Consider the following 19196-nt stretch of genomic DNA (forward strand, 5'->3'; position numbering starts at 1 on the left):
TGTGTGTGTGTGTGTGTGTGTGTATGCGCGAGTGCAAGGGAGGATTTGCAGGTTTAAATTATAATTATGTATCAACTACAAGCGTGCTGTAGGCCTACTTTACCGTATTGCCTTGTTTTATTTTTTTTATCAAGACAGACTTTATGTTCCTTGCTCTTTTTATTTTTCATGCTTGAACTTGAAACGATTTTTGCTTTTTTAAGTTTTTAACATTACAACTACCCCAATAGTCTGTATACATCAATACATCATCATGTACTCATACATTTACTCTCCTGCCACACATTCCAAAATCCACAAACACTACGTTAACTACATGATACAAGCACAACCTTTTCAACAGCTTCACTATCACAATTATATTTATAACACCACTTGTATAGTACTATCAATTTCTGTTTCACGATTCCATGACAAAACAGATCTATACTAAATATCCATTAATAGTGTGAAGAGCGAAACATTCCGCCTTCCTCATCCACCTTTTGTCTTTCTAAACTTGCGTTTTCCTTTTTTTTCTTCAATGTTTGTATGATTTATTCTAGTGCTTGTCAACCCCGGAAGATATTGTCCTCTAGTGGGCGATGAGGTAGTTTTTGTGAGTGGTGGGAATCACCTGGGCAGTGACATATATAATACATGTAATAATATTAGTAATGGCCCACTGGGAAATACAAGTAGTAGTAGTAGGAGGGCAATGCCAAAGTTTTACCCTGTTACTCTTAAAGTAAGTTAAAGGTAGTATCGGTGGCCGCTGGCTATAAAAAGGTTGACAAGCACTGATTTATTCTTTTAAATTTACCATCATTCCAGCATCAGTATACTTGATTTTCAATAATTATTATCAACGATTCAATGCACCTCAATTCACAATGAGATAGGATGGCACGTTCCCTCAAAACACAACTTTAGAAACATAGGCCTACTTGTGCTACACAGCTGCTGATGTCTCTACACGTTTTGTTGTTCCTCACACAAACTAAATACCTGTGTGTATAACTATTGGTACAATGTGCTTTGAAGAAATGCTGGTCAAATACAGCCATGCCAAAACAAAGGGGGAAATGTCTTTTACTTGCTTTGCATGAGAGGAGAGACAATCAGCATGTCTTGTTAAAAAAAAAAAAGTTTTACGTACTGGAATCTATAAATAATTCAACAATTCAGTTTGTGCTGTCATATTTCACACCCCTTCCCTCCATCACAATGTTGTTGTTTTTTCTCACCAACAGTAGAATTATCAGGGTTTTTATTTGTAGCATTATTTTCTAGCCAGCTGACTTTAGCTTTTGCTTTTACTGTGCCTGTGTAATAATATATCCACCTATTCACCAAAAATTTCAATCACATGTTAGCATGTATATGTATACATGTATATATTATATATATACTCTTTTTAAAATAAAACAATACATATTGCAGCAAGATTTTTGTGTGTGCCTTTGTTAATTCGTAATTTTGAAAACTAAAGTTGTGTTTGAAGATGTGGGTTCAACTTTCAAGGCTCTGGCCCAACACTGTGTCCATGGAAAAGGTACTTGACACAACTTGACACAAGTTTTTCTCACTTTGCGCGGGTGAATATAAAAATAATAGCACAGTACCTTGCACTGTATGCTTCACAGGAAGTTGAGATTGTTTCAGGATGCTATCAGGTCTGCTGGAGCAATAATGTGTGTCACGACGCAGTGGATTCAGGCGCTTGCCAATATTTTTGGGCATGTTATTGGGAACAATCTTCAAGCCTACTCATTCACCATATCTTTCTAAATGAAAAAAATACCAATGTATTTTTAACAGAAGTATTAAAAGTGGAGACAATTTGCTATTGAAGGAGGTGGGGGTCACCTAGTGTCAGAGGTAAATGGGTGCCAAGTTTGGGGACTTCTAAATCTGTAGTGTCCTTCGAAACTACAAAATTTCCATTTATTATACCTTCAACCAATGTTTTTCAATTATCCAAGCAGGAATGTGTTTGTAAGTGGACATAAAAGTGGAGTCCAAAACAAAACTTTCAATGAAAATTGTCCAACAGGCGGAACAAATCCTTATTTTGACCAGCGTCTTTCACCACGACGACGCCCACTCACATACATCTACAGATTGTAAAAGCACATAGAGCTTGCTGTTGAACAGAATTTTGAGCTATACAAATACTATTTTTATTATTATTATAACACGAAAACGCACTTAGTGATTTATCATAAGGAAAAATGTTGACTGGTCAATCTCACCAGCAAGGATGTTTTGGTACAGTGTACTACAACACTCCTAGCGCAAAAGATGGGCCTGCCCCAAGACAATCCGCAACTATGAGTAATTTGTGAAATTATTTGAAAACATACCAAAGGGAAACAGATTTTATGGACGTATGACATGTTGAAATGTGTGTAAATGTATGGCTGTATACCACAAGCCTACCACAAATTTTCTCACAAAAATTAACAAAAGAAGTACTTTTCTTTTCTTTCTCCCTTTTAGTTTTAGTACGGTAAGAGTTTTACGGCACTTGCAACACAATAATGTCATATATATGCCGAAGATTTGAAGTGTTACAAGAAAGTAACAAACATAAAAAAGGAGGGGGAGACAGAGATGATAGATTTTTTATAGGAAAGAAGGAGCAAACCACACCAGAGTTTCTCCCTTTAACCATAACTCAAAGATATAATGTATAGTGTAGTCCAGTCCACTGACACCAAAATCTGTGGGGCCGTTGAATTTTCTTAAGTGTAGCAGAGTTTCAGTTTAAAGAGGTAGCTCAAATACTTTCTTTCAGTTTTCCACTGTTTACAGAGTAATTGTTCAATTTAAGCGAAATCTACTGTACCGGTACCATAAAAATCCTTAACCCTTCCCCTGATATAAGGCTTTACAACAACAAAATTAACAAAATCTAAAAGTCAAAGTGAAACAATTTTATTGTGACATTTTTCAGTCCATGTGAAAACATAGCATCAAACAACCAGCAACATCAACAGAGCTGACACGACGATTTCGTCAAATAACCAAACAACAAGGCAATTTAACAGTATGCTTGTACGTTGCTGCATTTGGCCAGTTTCGATACCACCCGAACTTTGACGACAGTTCAACCAGGCCCTGGTTATATTGAACTACAAATACAAAACGTGAAATTGATTTTTTTTAAACCCTCACATGAGCATTCAATAACCATGAAGTTACTGAAATGAGCACATACATACATGACACATTCTTATGAGCACATACCAACCCCCCCCCAAAAATAATCAAGAATTAGATCAGACACTACACTCATATCAACCAACATTTGCACTAACTGACCATCTAACATTTGCACTTCAGGAAATAAAAATCTTGAATTTTTCAGAACCCGGAGAAAGGCGCAAGCGTATAATATTAATACATCTTGTATCAAAACTCCATATATAGTGCACCTATCCCGATAGTTCCAGAAATTCAGATTTATCCGCAAAATCGGCACCTCTGACCCCTCCACATATTCATTATTCCATCTTTCCTTCTCTACAACATTCATACACACAAACACTCTTCATACATGCAATCCACACATTTAAAGCCCCGAATCCTGCCAGCAACTACAAGTCAAGACTTTCTCAACTTAGTTTATGATCCTCTCCATAAGGTTGAGCCTTGTCTTGATTTCCTTTACTCTCAGGACAGGTCAGTGTGAGGTCAAGGTCAACATGTGTGGTAATCCGTCCTCTCTTCCATCTCAGTCTGACCCTGATCCTTTCTCTGACCCAGACGCTTCTTTCTCTGACCCTGACCCTTTCTCAGAAGCCGAGGCTTCCTTCTTGTCCTGAGGAGAAAAGAAAAACAACTGGGAGTTGAAAAATTGAGCATTTCGTAGCAAAGACAGTCAAAGAGAATTGGGAAAAGTTGATTGCGGTTAAGATTTACATCACTTGATACACCGAATATTAAGTGTTACTAGACAGTTACATACAACTAAAAGAAGGAAAGATGAGAGATGATAGATATTTGATATGAAAAAAGGAGCAAATGATAATCATACAAGAGCATCCGAAGTCATGAAAAGGGATGGGGTGTAGGACATACACAGAGAACCACTGAACATCCTCTCAGGGAAAGAAAAAGAAAATCTTAGCTTTCACAAGCTGAACTTGGTAATCACTGACAAAGTACAGTCAGGGAAATACAGACAAAAAATAAAAAATAAAACTGAAACAAAGCTATTGTTTGGTTTACAAAAGGTTCTAGTTGTAGCACTACATTAAACGAAAACTTCACAGCTGACAAAAAGGAAAGCATGAGGCAGGAAATTTAGATGTGTATTAAAGAGTTAAACTAAAACCCATCTATGAAAGCAGGAATGCCCATAAAAAGAAAAGAGGTGCAACAAAAACCAAAAAAACCCACCCCACAACCCAAATAAAAACTATAAAATGCGTAATCGCCGAATGAGAAAGACATGGTGGCATGTAAAAAAAACATAAAACAACTGTCAGGCATTGATAACTCATAACATATCAGTCAGTCAAAAGGTGCTTGACACTTTCATAAATTGATTTAGCCAATAATGAAAAGGTAGAGAGACATTGGTCAGTGTAAACTGTACGAGATGTCCATGCCATCCATTATTTCCAGCTTCCCATGCTCCGGGTCTGACTATATACATTGGCATCACTAGGGCCATGAGCAGATCAGAGGTGCCAAATGGCTATGAAAAAAATGAAAATCTGAACTTATCAGACCCCGCAGAAACGCACCAACAGGGGCTCAAAATGGACAGATCATATTGTCCAACACATCTTGTAACAAGTCTATTTTCATTTTAAAATGCACATAGAAATCACAATACAAATAAATGTATAAGTAGGAATATATTACAACATAACCACACACGGTTAAAAAATATGGACTTATCCAGAAAATCGGCACCTCTGATGATAGAACAGAACAGAAATGTAAAACTATTTTGTCCCCCAAACAGCCATCAGCAGACAGCCACCCACCATTCCTCACCTCATCACTTCCCTTTTCCTCGTCACTCCCGGTGGCCTTTGCCGGGCTGTCCTCCTCCTCCTCGTCCTTCTTCGACTTCTTCGCCATCTTCTTCAGAGGCTTGTCGCTGCCCTCAGAGCTCGACCCGGAGCTGAGTCCCGAGCTAGAGATGTACTCTTTGCTCTTGAAGCTGCTGTTGCCTCCACCACCACCACCACCGCCTCCAGCAGAGGATTCCGGCTGAAACAACGAACACAGATGGATTGAAGTTTTCTTTTTGTTTCAATACGAGTTTTTATTTTACAGCATTCGCAACACAATTAGGTCTTGCAAGTTACAAAGATTAGATGTATTACAAGAGAGTAAACAAAGAAAAAAAAAAAAAAGAGATAATGACCATTGATGTTGATGATGTTGGACAGGAAAGGAAGGAGCAAATCAAACCAGAGAACCTGCCGACAATCACCCACACAAGTTTTCTTCAGATCTGATTTTAACACAAATTAGGAGATGGACTATGACATACATAACACCATACAATTACAAATCTCACATCATATAACTATAAATTTACATATACCGGCCGATGTGGTGCAGCTGTTAAACACCACAGTCGAGCGCAGCAGACCCAGGTTCCATTGCTGGAGGGCAGGGGGATGTATATTCAGTATCTTGGTCTTTCTGCTGAATGTTGAACCCCGCATTGGCCCCGACAGGCATGGTCAAAGCCTGCTTCTATGGACTAAATTGTGGTACCTACGAGTGCCGATCCTGGGATCCAACTTACCCTAACAATATCAAAACTTGTGTCACACATTACAAACATCTATTTTTTTGGTAAATGTTTTACAGCGCCCGCAACTGCATAAGGTTATATGAGCGCGCGGGACATTTTTAGTATTTTCAGATAATAAGAAATTTAGAATTTTGCACGGGTGGCAACCGAAGACTATTCTTATCAATTTTTAACCACAAGGGGACTTTTAAAGTGCGCAACTTGCAAAAGGGACCTCCGAGAAACCATCTTCAATTTCAATTTTTTTTTAAATTTCCAATGTGGGTGCTTTTACTTCCTCACCGACACAAACAGCTTCAAAAATGATGTTAGTATGAGTAAAGAGAAGTGCATCCACATGACACCCATTTAGTATATGGGGAACCATCTCCCCCCCCCCCCCCCCCCAAAAAAAAAGACAAGCAGAAAAAACGGAGACAAAGAACAGAAAGACTCACCAGTGTCCCCTTTAGACATCCACACACACACAGAAACGACAAAGGGGGGCAAAACAAAAGGACTTTCTAGAGACCTTCAACCACCACAAGAAAAGAAAAGAATGACCTACCAGTGGCACCACGACCACCAGAGGGAATGAAAACAAAAACCTACCAGATGTAGCATCTAGCCACAGGCATTGAAAAATAAAGCAATCAAAGAAAAAAAAAAAAAACACAAAAAAAAAACTAACCTTCTTTTTGGGAGAGCTTTTGGACTTGGCTTTAGACTTCTTGGGTTTCGCCTCCTTCTCACCATCACTCTCGCTGTCAGAGACTTTGTTCTTGTTGTACTCCTCCATGGCCTTCTGGTATTCTGCCTTGGCCTCCTTCGCCTTCTCGTCCCACTCCTGGGGAAAACACAAATGCCATTAGCTACCAGATCAAACACCAGAACGCGCCAACTGGCTACAGGGTTCCCACTCATCAAGAAGAAAAAAATTCTAGGTTCCCCCCCCGCTTGTTTCCTAGATTTTGTAACCATTTTCAATATCTCTGTTTTTTAAGATGTCAGCGTTAGGAAGTAAGAATGAAGAGAAATGCAAGATAAATTCATAACATAACCATGGACAGTCCCTTTCCCTGGGGTGTGAAGGACAGGGGGTCGTAGGATAACTAAAACGTAAAACAAAGGTGTGATGAAAGAGGACTGGATGGGCTCATCATTGTCAAGTTAGTGGAAAACAAAAGAAGGGGAGGGGGCATTTATTAGCTGTTATTGTGACTCGTGTGACTCTAGCAAAAACAAAACAAACCCATGGGGCGGGTCATGGGCATTTGATCCTGGTTGTGCATCACTACACAACATGCAGCGCACCAAAACCCTGTGGCTACGAAAAAAAAAATTCCTGCCTTTCACTCCTGGAAAAACACAATTGCCATTAACAACCAAATCAAACACTCGGATGTGCTAATTGGCTACGTAAAAAAAAAAAAATTTTTAATCCTGAACTGTTCAGACCCTGTGGAAAGGGATATTGTTTAATACATGTACATCTTGTATCAAGAAGTCAGGCAAAATCTCTTTTATTTTAGAAATCTGGACTTCCCCATTTATCCGTTAAATTAGTAACTCTAAACACCGAGATGTCGGGTCCCAAAAATTGTTTTACAGTCTAATCATGAAATATGTTCTGTATGTATACATATAAGTTCACCCATAAAATAAAAGAACTAAGTCAAAACAGAGCTGAATTCCTCCCCCCTCCCCATACTAACTTACTTGACAGTGGAGATCCTTTAGTTTCAGCAAGAATTTTATGGCACTTGCAACACAAGTAGGACATGAAAGTGCCGCACATGAAAAGTGCTACAAGAGAGTAACAAAGAAGGAAAAGAAGGACAAAGACAGATAAGGACAATAAATGTTGGATAAGAAAGAAGGCGCAAAAAAAACAAAAAAACAGAGCACGCAGAAACCACTTACTTGTGATTTTTGTAATTATGTACCTCCAAAGGCACAAAAACTACAGTGGACGCTGCTTAAACTGAACAGGCTTTATTTGAACAATATGTTAAAGTGAACGATATTCTGAGGTACCGATTGAAATGCTATTTGTTTAAGTAAAAAAATAGTCGATAAAATGAACTGGTTTCATTGGGAAATCGGATAAAGTCAACGCCCAAAATGAGTGAAAGCAAAGATTGGACCGACCGTGCCACTGTCGCCATGCTGAGAAAATAAAATTCTTTGCCTTGGGCATCAGCAGACAATTCCAGCTCGGCATGAGCGACGGCAATTTGTATCAGAAAGAAAGAGCTCTAGTCTAAATCGCCCACTGTGTTGTCCCCTCACCCCACCTTCACCCTAGACCCACCACTACGCGTAGCTACTGTTTCTAAGCCTCCACCCTACCAAATTGCTTAAACTGACCCTCGGATAAAGTGAACACTTTCTTCTGGTCCCCAAGAGTTCTCCACTTTAAGACTCAACTGTACATACCGTCTTGTCTGTGACGGCCTTCCACATCTCTCCAGCCTTCTTGGATACGTCTGTGATAGAGATGCCTGGGTTCTCCTCCTTGATCTGTTCCCGATGCTCGTTGAGCCACAGGAAGTAGGCAGACTGTGGCCGCTTTGGCTTGTTGGGGTCCTTGTTCTTGTTCTTCCTCTTGCGGGAGCCTCCTTCTTTCTGCAAATTGAAAAAAAAAGGAAAAAAAAAAAGGAAATATTGCCATTATTTCTAAAGGTCAACTCTACTTCATAAAGCAGAGGTTCTAACTGGCTGGACTTTCCCAATCCCGTGGAAATGTGCATGCTGGGACTAATAACTTTCAAGTAATATTGTCTACTGCATCTTGTATCAAGACTATTTTAATTTAAATTGCAATATGACATGTAAAAAGAGACTAAAATGTAAATAAATGAAAAAGGAAAGGGCATAGGTTTAAAGCAAGAATATCTATATCTATATATATATAATAATAGTTCTTCTATCATTGCTCGACGCATCTGCAGAGTAAAGGACATTCCTTAACTCATTCGCTACGTATTATTTTCGGCTTGTGGACAAATTTTTTTCAGGAGGGCGAAATGAGATGATGTCCAGTGCGCAGTTCACAGGTCTTGGGGGCCATAAATTCAAATAAATATCAACATATTATATACCAACATTTTCAGTATGGTTTGTAGAATACATCTGTATTGTTTATTTGTGTATTTTTCAACCTTAGTTCCTGTAAGAGGCGATTATGCAACACAATTGTGATTGACTGCGGATAAAATTTGAAAATAAAAAATTAATAATCTCAGGTGAAACTAAAAAAATATGTTTGCACCTAGGCAAATGATACATCAAATTAACCATAACTGTATATAGAACAGGAAAATATTGAAAAATGTGCAGTAATTTACATACATTCCATAATATTTGTACATTTGGATCATAACACCCGATACTGGAAAAACATTTTTAAAAAATAATTTTGAAAAAAGGATCACAAACAGAAAAAACACTCTTTATCTTATATGGAATTATTCAGAATTGCATTTGGAATAAACCTATACATGTCTTGGATGGTGTTTTTTGAGTAATTTCACCAAAAAGTAGTGATTTTGGGGAGAAAAAAATATTTTGACTCTTTAGATCTAGGCCTGGATCCTAGCACTCAAAAATATAGATTTCTCAATAACAGTGCACTGGCAATATAAGTCCAATAGTATCAATATTATAAAGAAGAGTCCTACACTTCTTTAGTGAGCAAAATAATGATACATTTTGTTGTGTAAAAGTACTAAGACTGGTGTCTGGGCTATAATTTGGGCTTCGCGATAAAACAATGTCGCATAAACTTCGAAATCGTGTTTCAAAACTGAACCAAAACTTCTGATTTTCGGTGGAAAGTCAACATTATATTATGACCTTTATTTTAACATGGATATGTGGATTGGAATAGAAAACAGGCTAAAATTGAACGCCGGTTCTCGAGCCGCCGGGGGCGGCTGAGCGTACTGATGGCACTTTAGCCGCGCCGCCCCCCATGGCTCGGCGTAGCGAATGAGTTAAAGTGAAGTACAGAAGAGAATGCCACATTTTCCGCATTTAAGAGCTTCATTGTCATTTGTGGAAGTGCACAGCTTGCCGGATTCTCTCTTGGCTTCAGCATTTCTCATTCATGAAGCCCCATAGGTAGGAACAGGTGGTAGCCAGTTTCAATAAAAGTGAGCTTATCATATCAATAGGGAAAGTCCTGCAGCTCTTCACCTGACATTGGCAACATTCTAGTTGTATCATATTCAAAACTGCCCTAAATGAACACTAGACGATTTTTTAGCAACTAATTAAAAACTACTGGACATCCAGAGGTATAAACTCACAACTGTTTTGGCAGCTTTTGGTTTTCGCTCTTTCTTTTCCTTCTTTTCTCTCTCCAGTTTCCTCTTCTCTTCCTTCTCCTTCTTCCTCTGCTCCTTCTCCTTCCGCTTCTCTTCCCTGGCTCTCCTCTTCTCCTCCGCACCAGATCCCTCTCCATCACCACTTCCGCCACTATAGTCACTGTCAGAGTCTGAGTCTGAGGTGGTGGGCGGGTTGCTGTCGTATCTATACAGGGCAAAAACAGCAATCTACACATGAACTAAGCACTCACGTGACTTCATTTAAAAATGTATTTCTAAAAAAAACAACTAAACCAAAACAAGAAAAAAAAAAAAGTAAGCACATTTTCCTAAAAACTATCCAGATTGAACAAAACAGCAAACACATGTGAATCAATATCTTTCAACAATTTGCTTCACGGTGCATTTCCAAGACAGAATAAAGTGGAAAAAATAAAAGCACATTAAAATAAAAACTAAAGAGCTATGTTGATTAATTTTTTTAAATAACTGATTCTCACACATTTAAATCATTTACGATACGACCAAGACCTAAATCTTTAATCATGATTGAGTGTGAAATGTAAGTACTTGGAAACAAACAGCCTCAGATAAAAACAAAAAGTTTACAGGTTTCTTAAACAGGCGTTTTGGCAACTGAGCACAATAACAAACAACTTACTCTTCAGCGACTTCACTTCCACTCTCTCCTGGGTTGAAGGACTCATCTGAAGAAAAAAAAAAAGACGGTTTCGTTACAGACTGGTTCATTTGTTTAAAAAAAGCCCATAATATACTAATGATAATAATAAAAAATTTGAGTAAAAAAAAACCAACCAGCATTTGTATGGTACATATCCCCACTCAACAGCAAGCTCTGTGTGAGTTTACCATCAATACCATTACCTCAGCAGGTCCAAGAACACTTAGAAACATTTTCGATTTCCCGGGACACAAAACACACAATATCAGTCGAGTCATTTAATGCAGGAGAAGAGTATGAAAGACAGACAACCAGACAAACACAACAATGGGAGAGAAAAGAAGTAGGACCTACCAGTGGCACCTTCTTTCTATCCACCTGTTCATTGCAGTCTTGTTAGTAGAGTCATACAGCGCTCGCAACTGCATAAGGTCATATGAGCGCCAAGGGGCGGATGTCAACACAGAAGTCCTTACAGGGAATCAGACTTACTCTGCCCACCTCTCTAGCTTCAACAGCACAAAGTCTGCTTCGACCATCAAGGCACACCGGAAATAGCGGGTCACAAGATTGTGACAAACATACAAAAGAAGTAGAGGAAAAATGACGATAGTAGTAAGGACTTGGAAAGAAAAAGCAGCTGCTCCCTGTTGCAGTTCAGGCACAGTTATGAGCATGACATCGATGAATCAGCCCATTTACAATTCTTTCGTGCATAAGAATCGGAGTGGCCTAAAGACACTTCAGTCAGTAGCACCGTCCAGGGGGGTTCATTGCAGTCTGTATAAAACACTTTCTCTTTAATGTTCAAAATAATACAAAAGAAGTGACAACTCACACCTCTGCTAATTCATACCAAACCAACCAATATACACTGAGGCAGCAGACAAAAACATTTGTAAATTGACATGAACATCATCTCCCCAAAATTACTAATTCCACATGTTGACATCATGCAAAGTAAACACTATGGCACAAATTATGCCACAGCATGGGCCACTGGCATTTGCGGTGTTGCAGTTACCCATTTTGCCGTTGCACAAAGAAAAAGAGAGTTTAATTCCTGAGTGGAGATGTCTGTTCTATTTGAATATATCTGCGAGTCTGCTGAGACATACTTTGGGTTAATCCCGACAGGCAAGGTCAAAGTAGCCCACCTGCTAAATGGTGTCGCTTGCGTAAATTGGAACGTAAAACATCTACAACCACAATTTTTACAGCATGGGTCAAAATAATACAAATAACATGTAAACCTAAGAAAAGATAAGATTAATGTACAAGTTCCCTGAGCAGAAGGGAAAATGAAAAGAAACTGCTGTTGAATAGACCAGGGCAAGGTACCTGAGCTGTCATCGCTGTCATCATCATCTCTGTCTTTGCCCTCAGCTTTCATCCTCTCCAGATATGCATCATGGTCTCCACCTTCAGCATCACTGTCCGACATCTCATTGTACGAGATGGATTTGCCCTGAAAAAAAAAAAGAAATATATATGATATTGCACATTACATAGAACCATTTAAAACAAAAATCTATAGCTGTTTTTGACATGCCCAAGTATGAAACTGACTCACCCAAGCAGTGAAATCCCACATCATCTATTTAGCTAACTCTGTTAAAGTTTTAGTTGTAAGGGTTTTACTGAACATGCAACACAAATGGGACATACAAAAGCCGAAAAGTTTTACAGCACTTGCAACAAAACACGGTCAAACAGTGCCAAAGATTTTATGTGTTACAAGAGAGTAACAAACACAAAATAGTAGATGGGAAATAAAGACGGTGGAAATTCGATAGCAAAGGAGAAAACCACACCAGAGAGACCGCCAACCACCCATCAAAAAACTATATATGTTTTTGACAAGTCAAAATAAGAAATGAGCTTATCCAGGCCATGAAAACATACATCATCCATTAATCTTTTTTTTAGTTTAGTTTTAATAGAGGTTTTACAGCGCTAGCAACTGCATAAGGTCATATGAGCTCCAAAAGATTAGAGGCTTTACAAGAGAGTAACAAACATAAAAAAAGAAGAAGTAGGGATAAGTACGATAGATGTTTGATAGGAAAGAAGGAGCAAACCACACCAGAGCACCCACCAACCACCCACATCAATTAATCTAACGGACTGAAGTATCAACAGAGTAAGAAAAGTCACTAACCCGGCTCATGGCGATTTGAACATTGAAATAAAGAGAAGCAGCACATTAAGCAATGTGTAAATAAATAGTTCAGAATACAATCCTTTAAGAGAAAAATCTAAAATTTCTCAGCTTGGAAGACTTTGTTCAAAACTAAAAATTACAAAAAAAAGCACCCTTAGCAAACCATAGCATTTCCATCTCCACGAAACAAACAAAAAAAACCACAACCCTACTACAACATGATAGAAAATACATATCCGTGGTAGTGAGAAAATATAACATACTGACAGAAAAGTGCTTTGCATAATGATTTTTCACAGGCCCAATATTTAAAAAAAACTGAAATCACAAAGAGAAAACATCTCTTACCTTAAATTTTGTACCCAGAATCAAACATTTAATAATGCTAATGCTGATTTCCATGCCTCTATATATTTTACTTTGAACTATAACACACACACAGACTCTCAAAGCTTAAACACAAAACACACACTGCTCACAGAGAGAAAAAAAGAACCACAAGGCCCAGAGAGTACTCACTCCCTTGTCTCCGATATTCTTCACTCTAAGATTCTTGCTCTTAACAAAGTCGTAGAGTTTTCCATACTCATCCCTGGAACATAAAAGTGCATGTACACGTTACAAAGAATTCAACAATAGGAAGGAAACAAACACTTTTATGACATAGTACATTCTCAGCAACAGAACCCATAAATAGAGACCAAAGCAACCGAGTTGCAGTGAGCAGGAAAATGGATATATTTCCCCATGAACACATATATACATATATTGAATATTCAAAAGTGGAAAGAAATACAAGGAGCAGACCACACCACAGCAACTATCAACACTCGAGGGACAGAGGCAAATCTCATTCTAACCAACTGACAACAATAACCTCTGCCATACAACAACAGCATAAAATCATCAGCAGGGCTGCCCACCCACCTGCAATTATTTTAGTTATCAACAAATAAATAAAATAGTAATCTGGCTGAAAAATGTGCAATAATATGGCAATGGATAGTCCTTATCCCTTGAGTGTAAAGGACCGGGGTTGCAGTATAAGGAAAGGAAGTGACATAAACAGAAGCATTATGAAATTGAAAAAGGTTTCAGCAGGATCATCATCCAATAAGGGAAAACAAGGAGGGGAGGGGGTGTTATTGGTTGTCTGCCCGACTCTTGCAAAATCAAAAGAAACCAGCAGGACGCATCACAAGCCTTAAATTCTGATTGAGCATCACAATACACTATGCTGCCAACCGTAATTAAAAATCCTCCAAAGAGTGAAAACTGTACTCACTTCTCCACACCCACAAATGTAAAGGTAGCTCCGTTCTTCGTGTCCACTTCAAAATCAAATGAACGCGTACTTCCAGCACTTCTCGCAAAGTTCACATTAGCCACCTCGTCGAAGCGAATGTGTAGTGGGGGTTTGTGAACGAAGATGAAGCCTCTCTCTAGTGGGTAGAGCAGACCAGTGGCCGCCTTGTAGGAGCAGCTGACAGCCTGGGCTTGAGAATGTCTGGGGAGGAAAGTAATTTTTAAAAAAAACTAAACACTGCATCCATGAAGAGATTATGAATAGGAAATTCATTGCTTCAATTGTATGTTCAAGGGTTAAAAAAAAAGTGAAGTTGCAATAGCATAATTTGTTATGGACATGTTCCCATTTTACAGGAAAATATCGATAATTTAAAAAAAATTATAATTTCATTTTGTGTACCAGTCATACATTTAGATCATTGCATCACTTTGACCTTCTTTTCACCAAAAAATGAATCCACTTTGGGTTGGAGGATCCTCCCACTTGTCGATTTCCAATAACAAGGCTGCAAATTTCAGGGAAAGGGACAAGCGCACTGACTTAACATAGAAAGATACCCATGACACCCAAAACAAAGACTTTTAACTGAGAGAACTGATTAAACAGCAACATCTTTTTTAAAATCAGGCCTGAAAATATTCCACTCTAAACCCCAACCCACGACCTGAGAAGCAGTAGGAAAAACATGACAAAAAGCCTAAAATATCTACCAATCCATGTAGCATGGAGCTCATTTGAAAACCACATGTTCTAAAACATGGACTCATCCAACACAGTACAAAAAACAACATTTGCAAAACATTAACTCAATTTCTGAGTTTGAGTAAAGAGATGCACATCGACACACAGATGGTCATTTAGTGCTGGGGAAAAGTAAGACAGACAAATAGAAACAACAGAAGGAAAAGAAATATGGCGCCCTCCAACCATCCTCTCAGAAAACAACCTTATCTTAAACAAGGACTCACCCAACAAAGCTGCCAGGCACAGTGATCTTCCGTCCAGTGATGGCCTTGAACACTTTGCTGACCACCTCAAACTCCAGACCCGACATTTCCTTCTGCAGCTTCTCCTCATACTTGCTCTTGATCTCGTCCCTGGAGTTAAAAGATGAACCATCATTTCATTTTAACAGCATCGAAACTATCACCCTCTTTGCTTATAAAATAAAACCAAGACTCAGAACGTTTGAAGAACTAAAATTCACAGAACGGCCACTGTACCACTGATATAATGCTGACACCCCTTCACCCCCCCCCCTTTATATTTTGAAATAAAGATGACATTTTACTTTCTCAAGTACACCGGACCCCACTTCTTTTAACGATATGCACACGATACACCCCCAAAAGAACAGACACGACTTCATGTTGACGGCCATTGTTAGACTGGGTAAACATAACGACTACTCATCTTATTCATGATTTGTATATATGAGCAGTGGGAAAGGCTTTTAATATAGGTTATATGACGGATCGCACACCTCCCTCGCCAGCAGCTGGAAATTTTTAAAAAGTTTTAGTAAGAGTTTTACGGCACTTACAACACAATTAGGTCATATAAGTGCCGAAGATTAGAGGTGTAACAAGAGAGTAACAAACAAAAAAGAAGGAGGGATAAAGACGATAGATGTTTGATAGGAAAGAAGAGGCAAACCACACCACAACACCCGCCAACCACCCACTAACAACAGGAAATCTGTTACCAGCTGGTCACCTTGGGCAAACAGTGGCAGGGACCTACACAACATGGTCAATTCCTTAATTGTTTTAGTATTAGTTAGAGTTTACGCCACTCTCAACTGTACAAAGCCATATAAGTGCCAAAGACTAGAGGTGTTACAAGAGAGTAACATACACAAAAAAGGAGGAGAGATAAGGACGATCGATGTTTCATAGGAAAGAAGGAGCAAACCACACCACAGCACCCGCCAATCACCCACAGTTCATTAATTGGAGGGCTTAAGAATAAAAACAGGTGAATGGATGATATGACGGCTTGTCCACAGCATCAGGGGCTGCTATTATACTTTAAGACAAACCATCAGGTGGCGCGACATTTGCATGGCCATCTTTTATCGGGGGGGTAAGTGTTTAACGACTCTCACAACTGCATGAGGTCATATGAGCGCACGGGACACATTAAACATTTTTCAGTTCGTAAGAAATTTTGAATTTTGCCCGGGTGGCTGCCGAAGCCTATTCTTATCGATTTTAGACAACCAACGGATCTTTAACGGGTGCAACTTGCACATGGGACCTCCAAGATTTCTCGCCCTTTGTCCAAGAAGGCTAGGTGTAGATCTTACATACCATAAGATCAGGGGTGTGGTTGAAAGACAGCAGTAAGAAGGAGCCAAGGAAAAGCAGTAGAAAGGCTGCAGAAAGAGTCAGGAGCCCAAAGGAGAGGGAAAAGAAGGTGATGGGGTGGGGCCAGAAGGTGGAGACAAAAGCAGACGAATATTGTTCAGAGCTTCCAGCAGCTGATGTCATTTTTTGAGGATTTTCGGGTCCAGGGCAGCGACCTGGCAGGGCGTTTAAGGGGGACGTTAGAGATTTTTTTGTTTCAGGGCATCCTAAGTATGCTATTTCTGGCTATTCACAACAATAAGTAACGAATCCCTAAACACCACAAAACCAAAAGGACAGGGGCAGTAACTTACTCGGACAAAGTCAGCTCTAGGGTCATCTCATCTTCCTTCTGGAAGAGCAGAATGAGGAAATGATACCTGGTCTGACCTTGCTTGATGGGAGGATCTAAACTGATCTGTGGAAGGTAGACAAAATAGTTTAGTTATGAGTTTTACAGCACTTGCAACACAAATACGTTACAAAAGACCTGAAGATTGTTAGAGCTTTTATTAAAGAGTAACACACAAAGCAATGGAGGAGAGATAAGGACGAAAGATGTCTGATAGGAAAGAAAAAACAAACCACACCACAGCATCCACCAATCACCCACTATTAATTCTGAATTCAAAGTATAGGGTAAGAAATTGAATGCCCATTAAACAATAAACTAAAAATAAAATTGGGAAAGAGAGTAGAATAAATGCCCCTCCCTTGTAACATTGAAGGTTGTTCCAGATGCAAGACCTCTGAATTGAATGTCCTATAGGACCCTGTCAATTTGAATAAAGTGCCTTTCTCAAGGGCACAACGTCAGACCAAGCTGAGCCTCTTAACTTGGGTAGGAGCATACAGTATGCAGGGAATAAACAGGGAAATAGCATGAAAGTAACAGACTGGGAAAGTCAGGTGACAAATGAATGCTGGACACTTGTAACAAGAAATGGTTATAATTTTGGTAGCATAATTTCTATAAAGAATCAATAAAGAGACTTTGGTCATAAGTCTGATTCAACTAAATACAGGCTTCCCTACTGGTATATCACATGTGAGTTATGAATGGAAGTGGCAAAAGGTTAAGCCACCATAACCTGAAGTGACTGGGGACATGTTTCAACAACAGCATATTTTCTTCTACGTGTTGACTTTCACCCCAAGTACACTGATTTACCAAAGTTGAATCTATTATAACAACCACCTGTCCAACACATTCACCAGTACAAATGACCATTTCTCCAGGATGCGTTTTTTCTATACTACAATGTAAGTGTCCAAGAAGACCACTTGGACAGGTTCAACTGTATTTGAATCATTCATTCAAATTAAACACAATCAGTGGCTTAACGCAAAATTTTACATCATTCTCACTAGCATCTACCTGACCAGAGTGACACAGACAAAGTTCATAGTCCTATGGACCCAAGGCCACTTTTAATCTCCACAATCACTTTTAAGGTAAACGACAAACTTTGCCACCAATGGCTATACATTTGGATCATTTCTTGAAGACCAACCTTTTGGGCACTTTCTGTCCATCGAGTATTTTCTCAAATATTATCTTATCAAGATGCAACAATAAAAACAAGTTTAAAAAAATAAATTAATAAATAAAAAATGTACACATAGGTGCATAATGGCTTACCACAAAGTACATCTGACGTCCATCTTTATGTGGCAGTAAAAAGAGGCGCAGAATAGTCTGGTATGGGATTTTGTAATCAAATGTTTTACCATGGAGCTGCAGGAAGCCAGGGAAAAGTTTGAGATCGTAACGACCCCTGAGGAGGAAAAGGGAGAAGAAAATAATGAGTACCACATAAACTGAAGCTGTGTCACATAAACTAAAGCTCTGTTACATAAACTCAAAATGTATTATTATGAGTGTCGATGACGGGATGAGTGAGAGATTATATCATATTGTGTGTATGGGTGTGTAAGATGTGTGTGTGGTGAAACACCATACTTAGGTGCCAGTATCTGGACAATAAAAATTAATTTTATCATATCTTTGTGGGACATTCTGAGAGTCCCTCATTACGAAAAGAGCATGTCCATGATCATCCCACCCCTGGGACTGAATCAACAACATCTAGACCCAACTAAACCATTCATATTAATCGCATAGCAATGAAGGGTCTCACTTGTGAAGACATCCAAACTTACATCAAAATGTTTGTTTTCTAAATCAAGAACAGAAACATCTAAATCAATTTAGATTGGTCTGTTGGAAAATTAAGCTTTCAGAATAATACAACCTTTGCTCGGGTGTGTTATTTATTATTATTAACTTATGATGCTTCTATTTAGATCAAAAGGCTGTACATGGTAACTCCCAGCAATAAAAACCCCACTGAGACTTATAACAAACAACTTTTAAAAAAAAGAAAAAAAAACAATGAAGAAGTGAAAGATATGACTATGGATGATAAAATATGAGAGAGAGAGAGAGAGAGAGAGAGAGAGAGAGAGAGAGAGAGAGAGAGAGAGAGAGAGAGAGAGAGAGAGAGAGAGGCAGATTGCGACAGAACTCGGAGACAAATGATTATTTTAAAATAAGAAGAATTTTCAAGCAGACTACTCTTGACACTAAACGCTTGGTAATAGATGTTGACATCC

General features: G+C 38.8%; 1 protein-coding gene across 1 annotated transcript in view; it reads right to left on the bottom strand.

Moving 5' to 3' along the window:
* Positions 1-2903: 2903 nt before the first annotated feature.
* Positions 2904-19196, bottom strand: part of LOC101863773 (FACT complex subunit SSRP1) — a 23029-nt gene continuing 6736 nt past the window's right edge. The window contains exons 6-17 of the mRNA XM_013087514.2: positions 18223-18358; positions 16895-16998; positions 15201-15329; positions 14209-14430; positions 13443-13515; positions 12101-12227; positions 10739-10784; positions 10060-10282; positions 8186-8374; positions 6438-6593; positions 4993-5211; positions 2904-3805 (exon numbers count right to left, since the gene is read on the bottom strand). Of these exons, the coding sequence (XP_012942968.2) occupies positions 3719-3805; positions 4993-5211; positions 6438-6593; positions 8186-8374; positions 10060-10282; positions 10739-10784; positions 12101-12227; positions 13443-13515; positions 14209-14430; positions 15201-15329; positions 16895-16998; positions 18223-18358 (1711 nt within the window). The 3' untranslated portion in view covers positions 2904-3718. The remainder of the gene's footprint in view (positions 3806-4992; positions 5212-6437; positions 6594-8185; positions 8375-10059; positions 10283-10738; positions 10785-12100; positions 12228-13442; positions 13516-14208; positions 14431-15200; positions 15330-16894; positions 16999-18222; positions 18359-19196) is intronic.

This window comes from Aplysia californica, unplaced genomic scaffold (genome assembly GCF_000002075.1).
Source record: "Aplysia californica isolate F4 #8 unplaced genomic scaffold, AplCal3.0 scaffold00597, whole genome shotgun sequence".
Lineage (NCBI taxonomy): Eukaryota > Metazoa > Mollusca > Gastropoda > Aplysiida > Aplysiidae > Aplysia > Aplysia californica.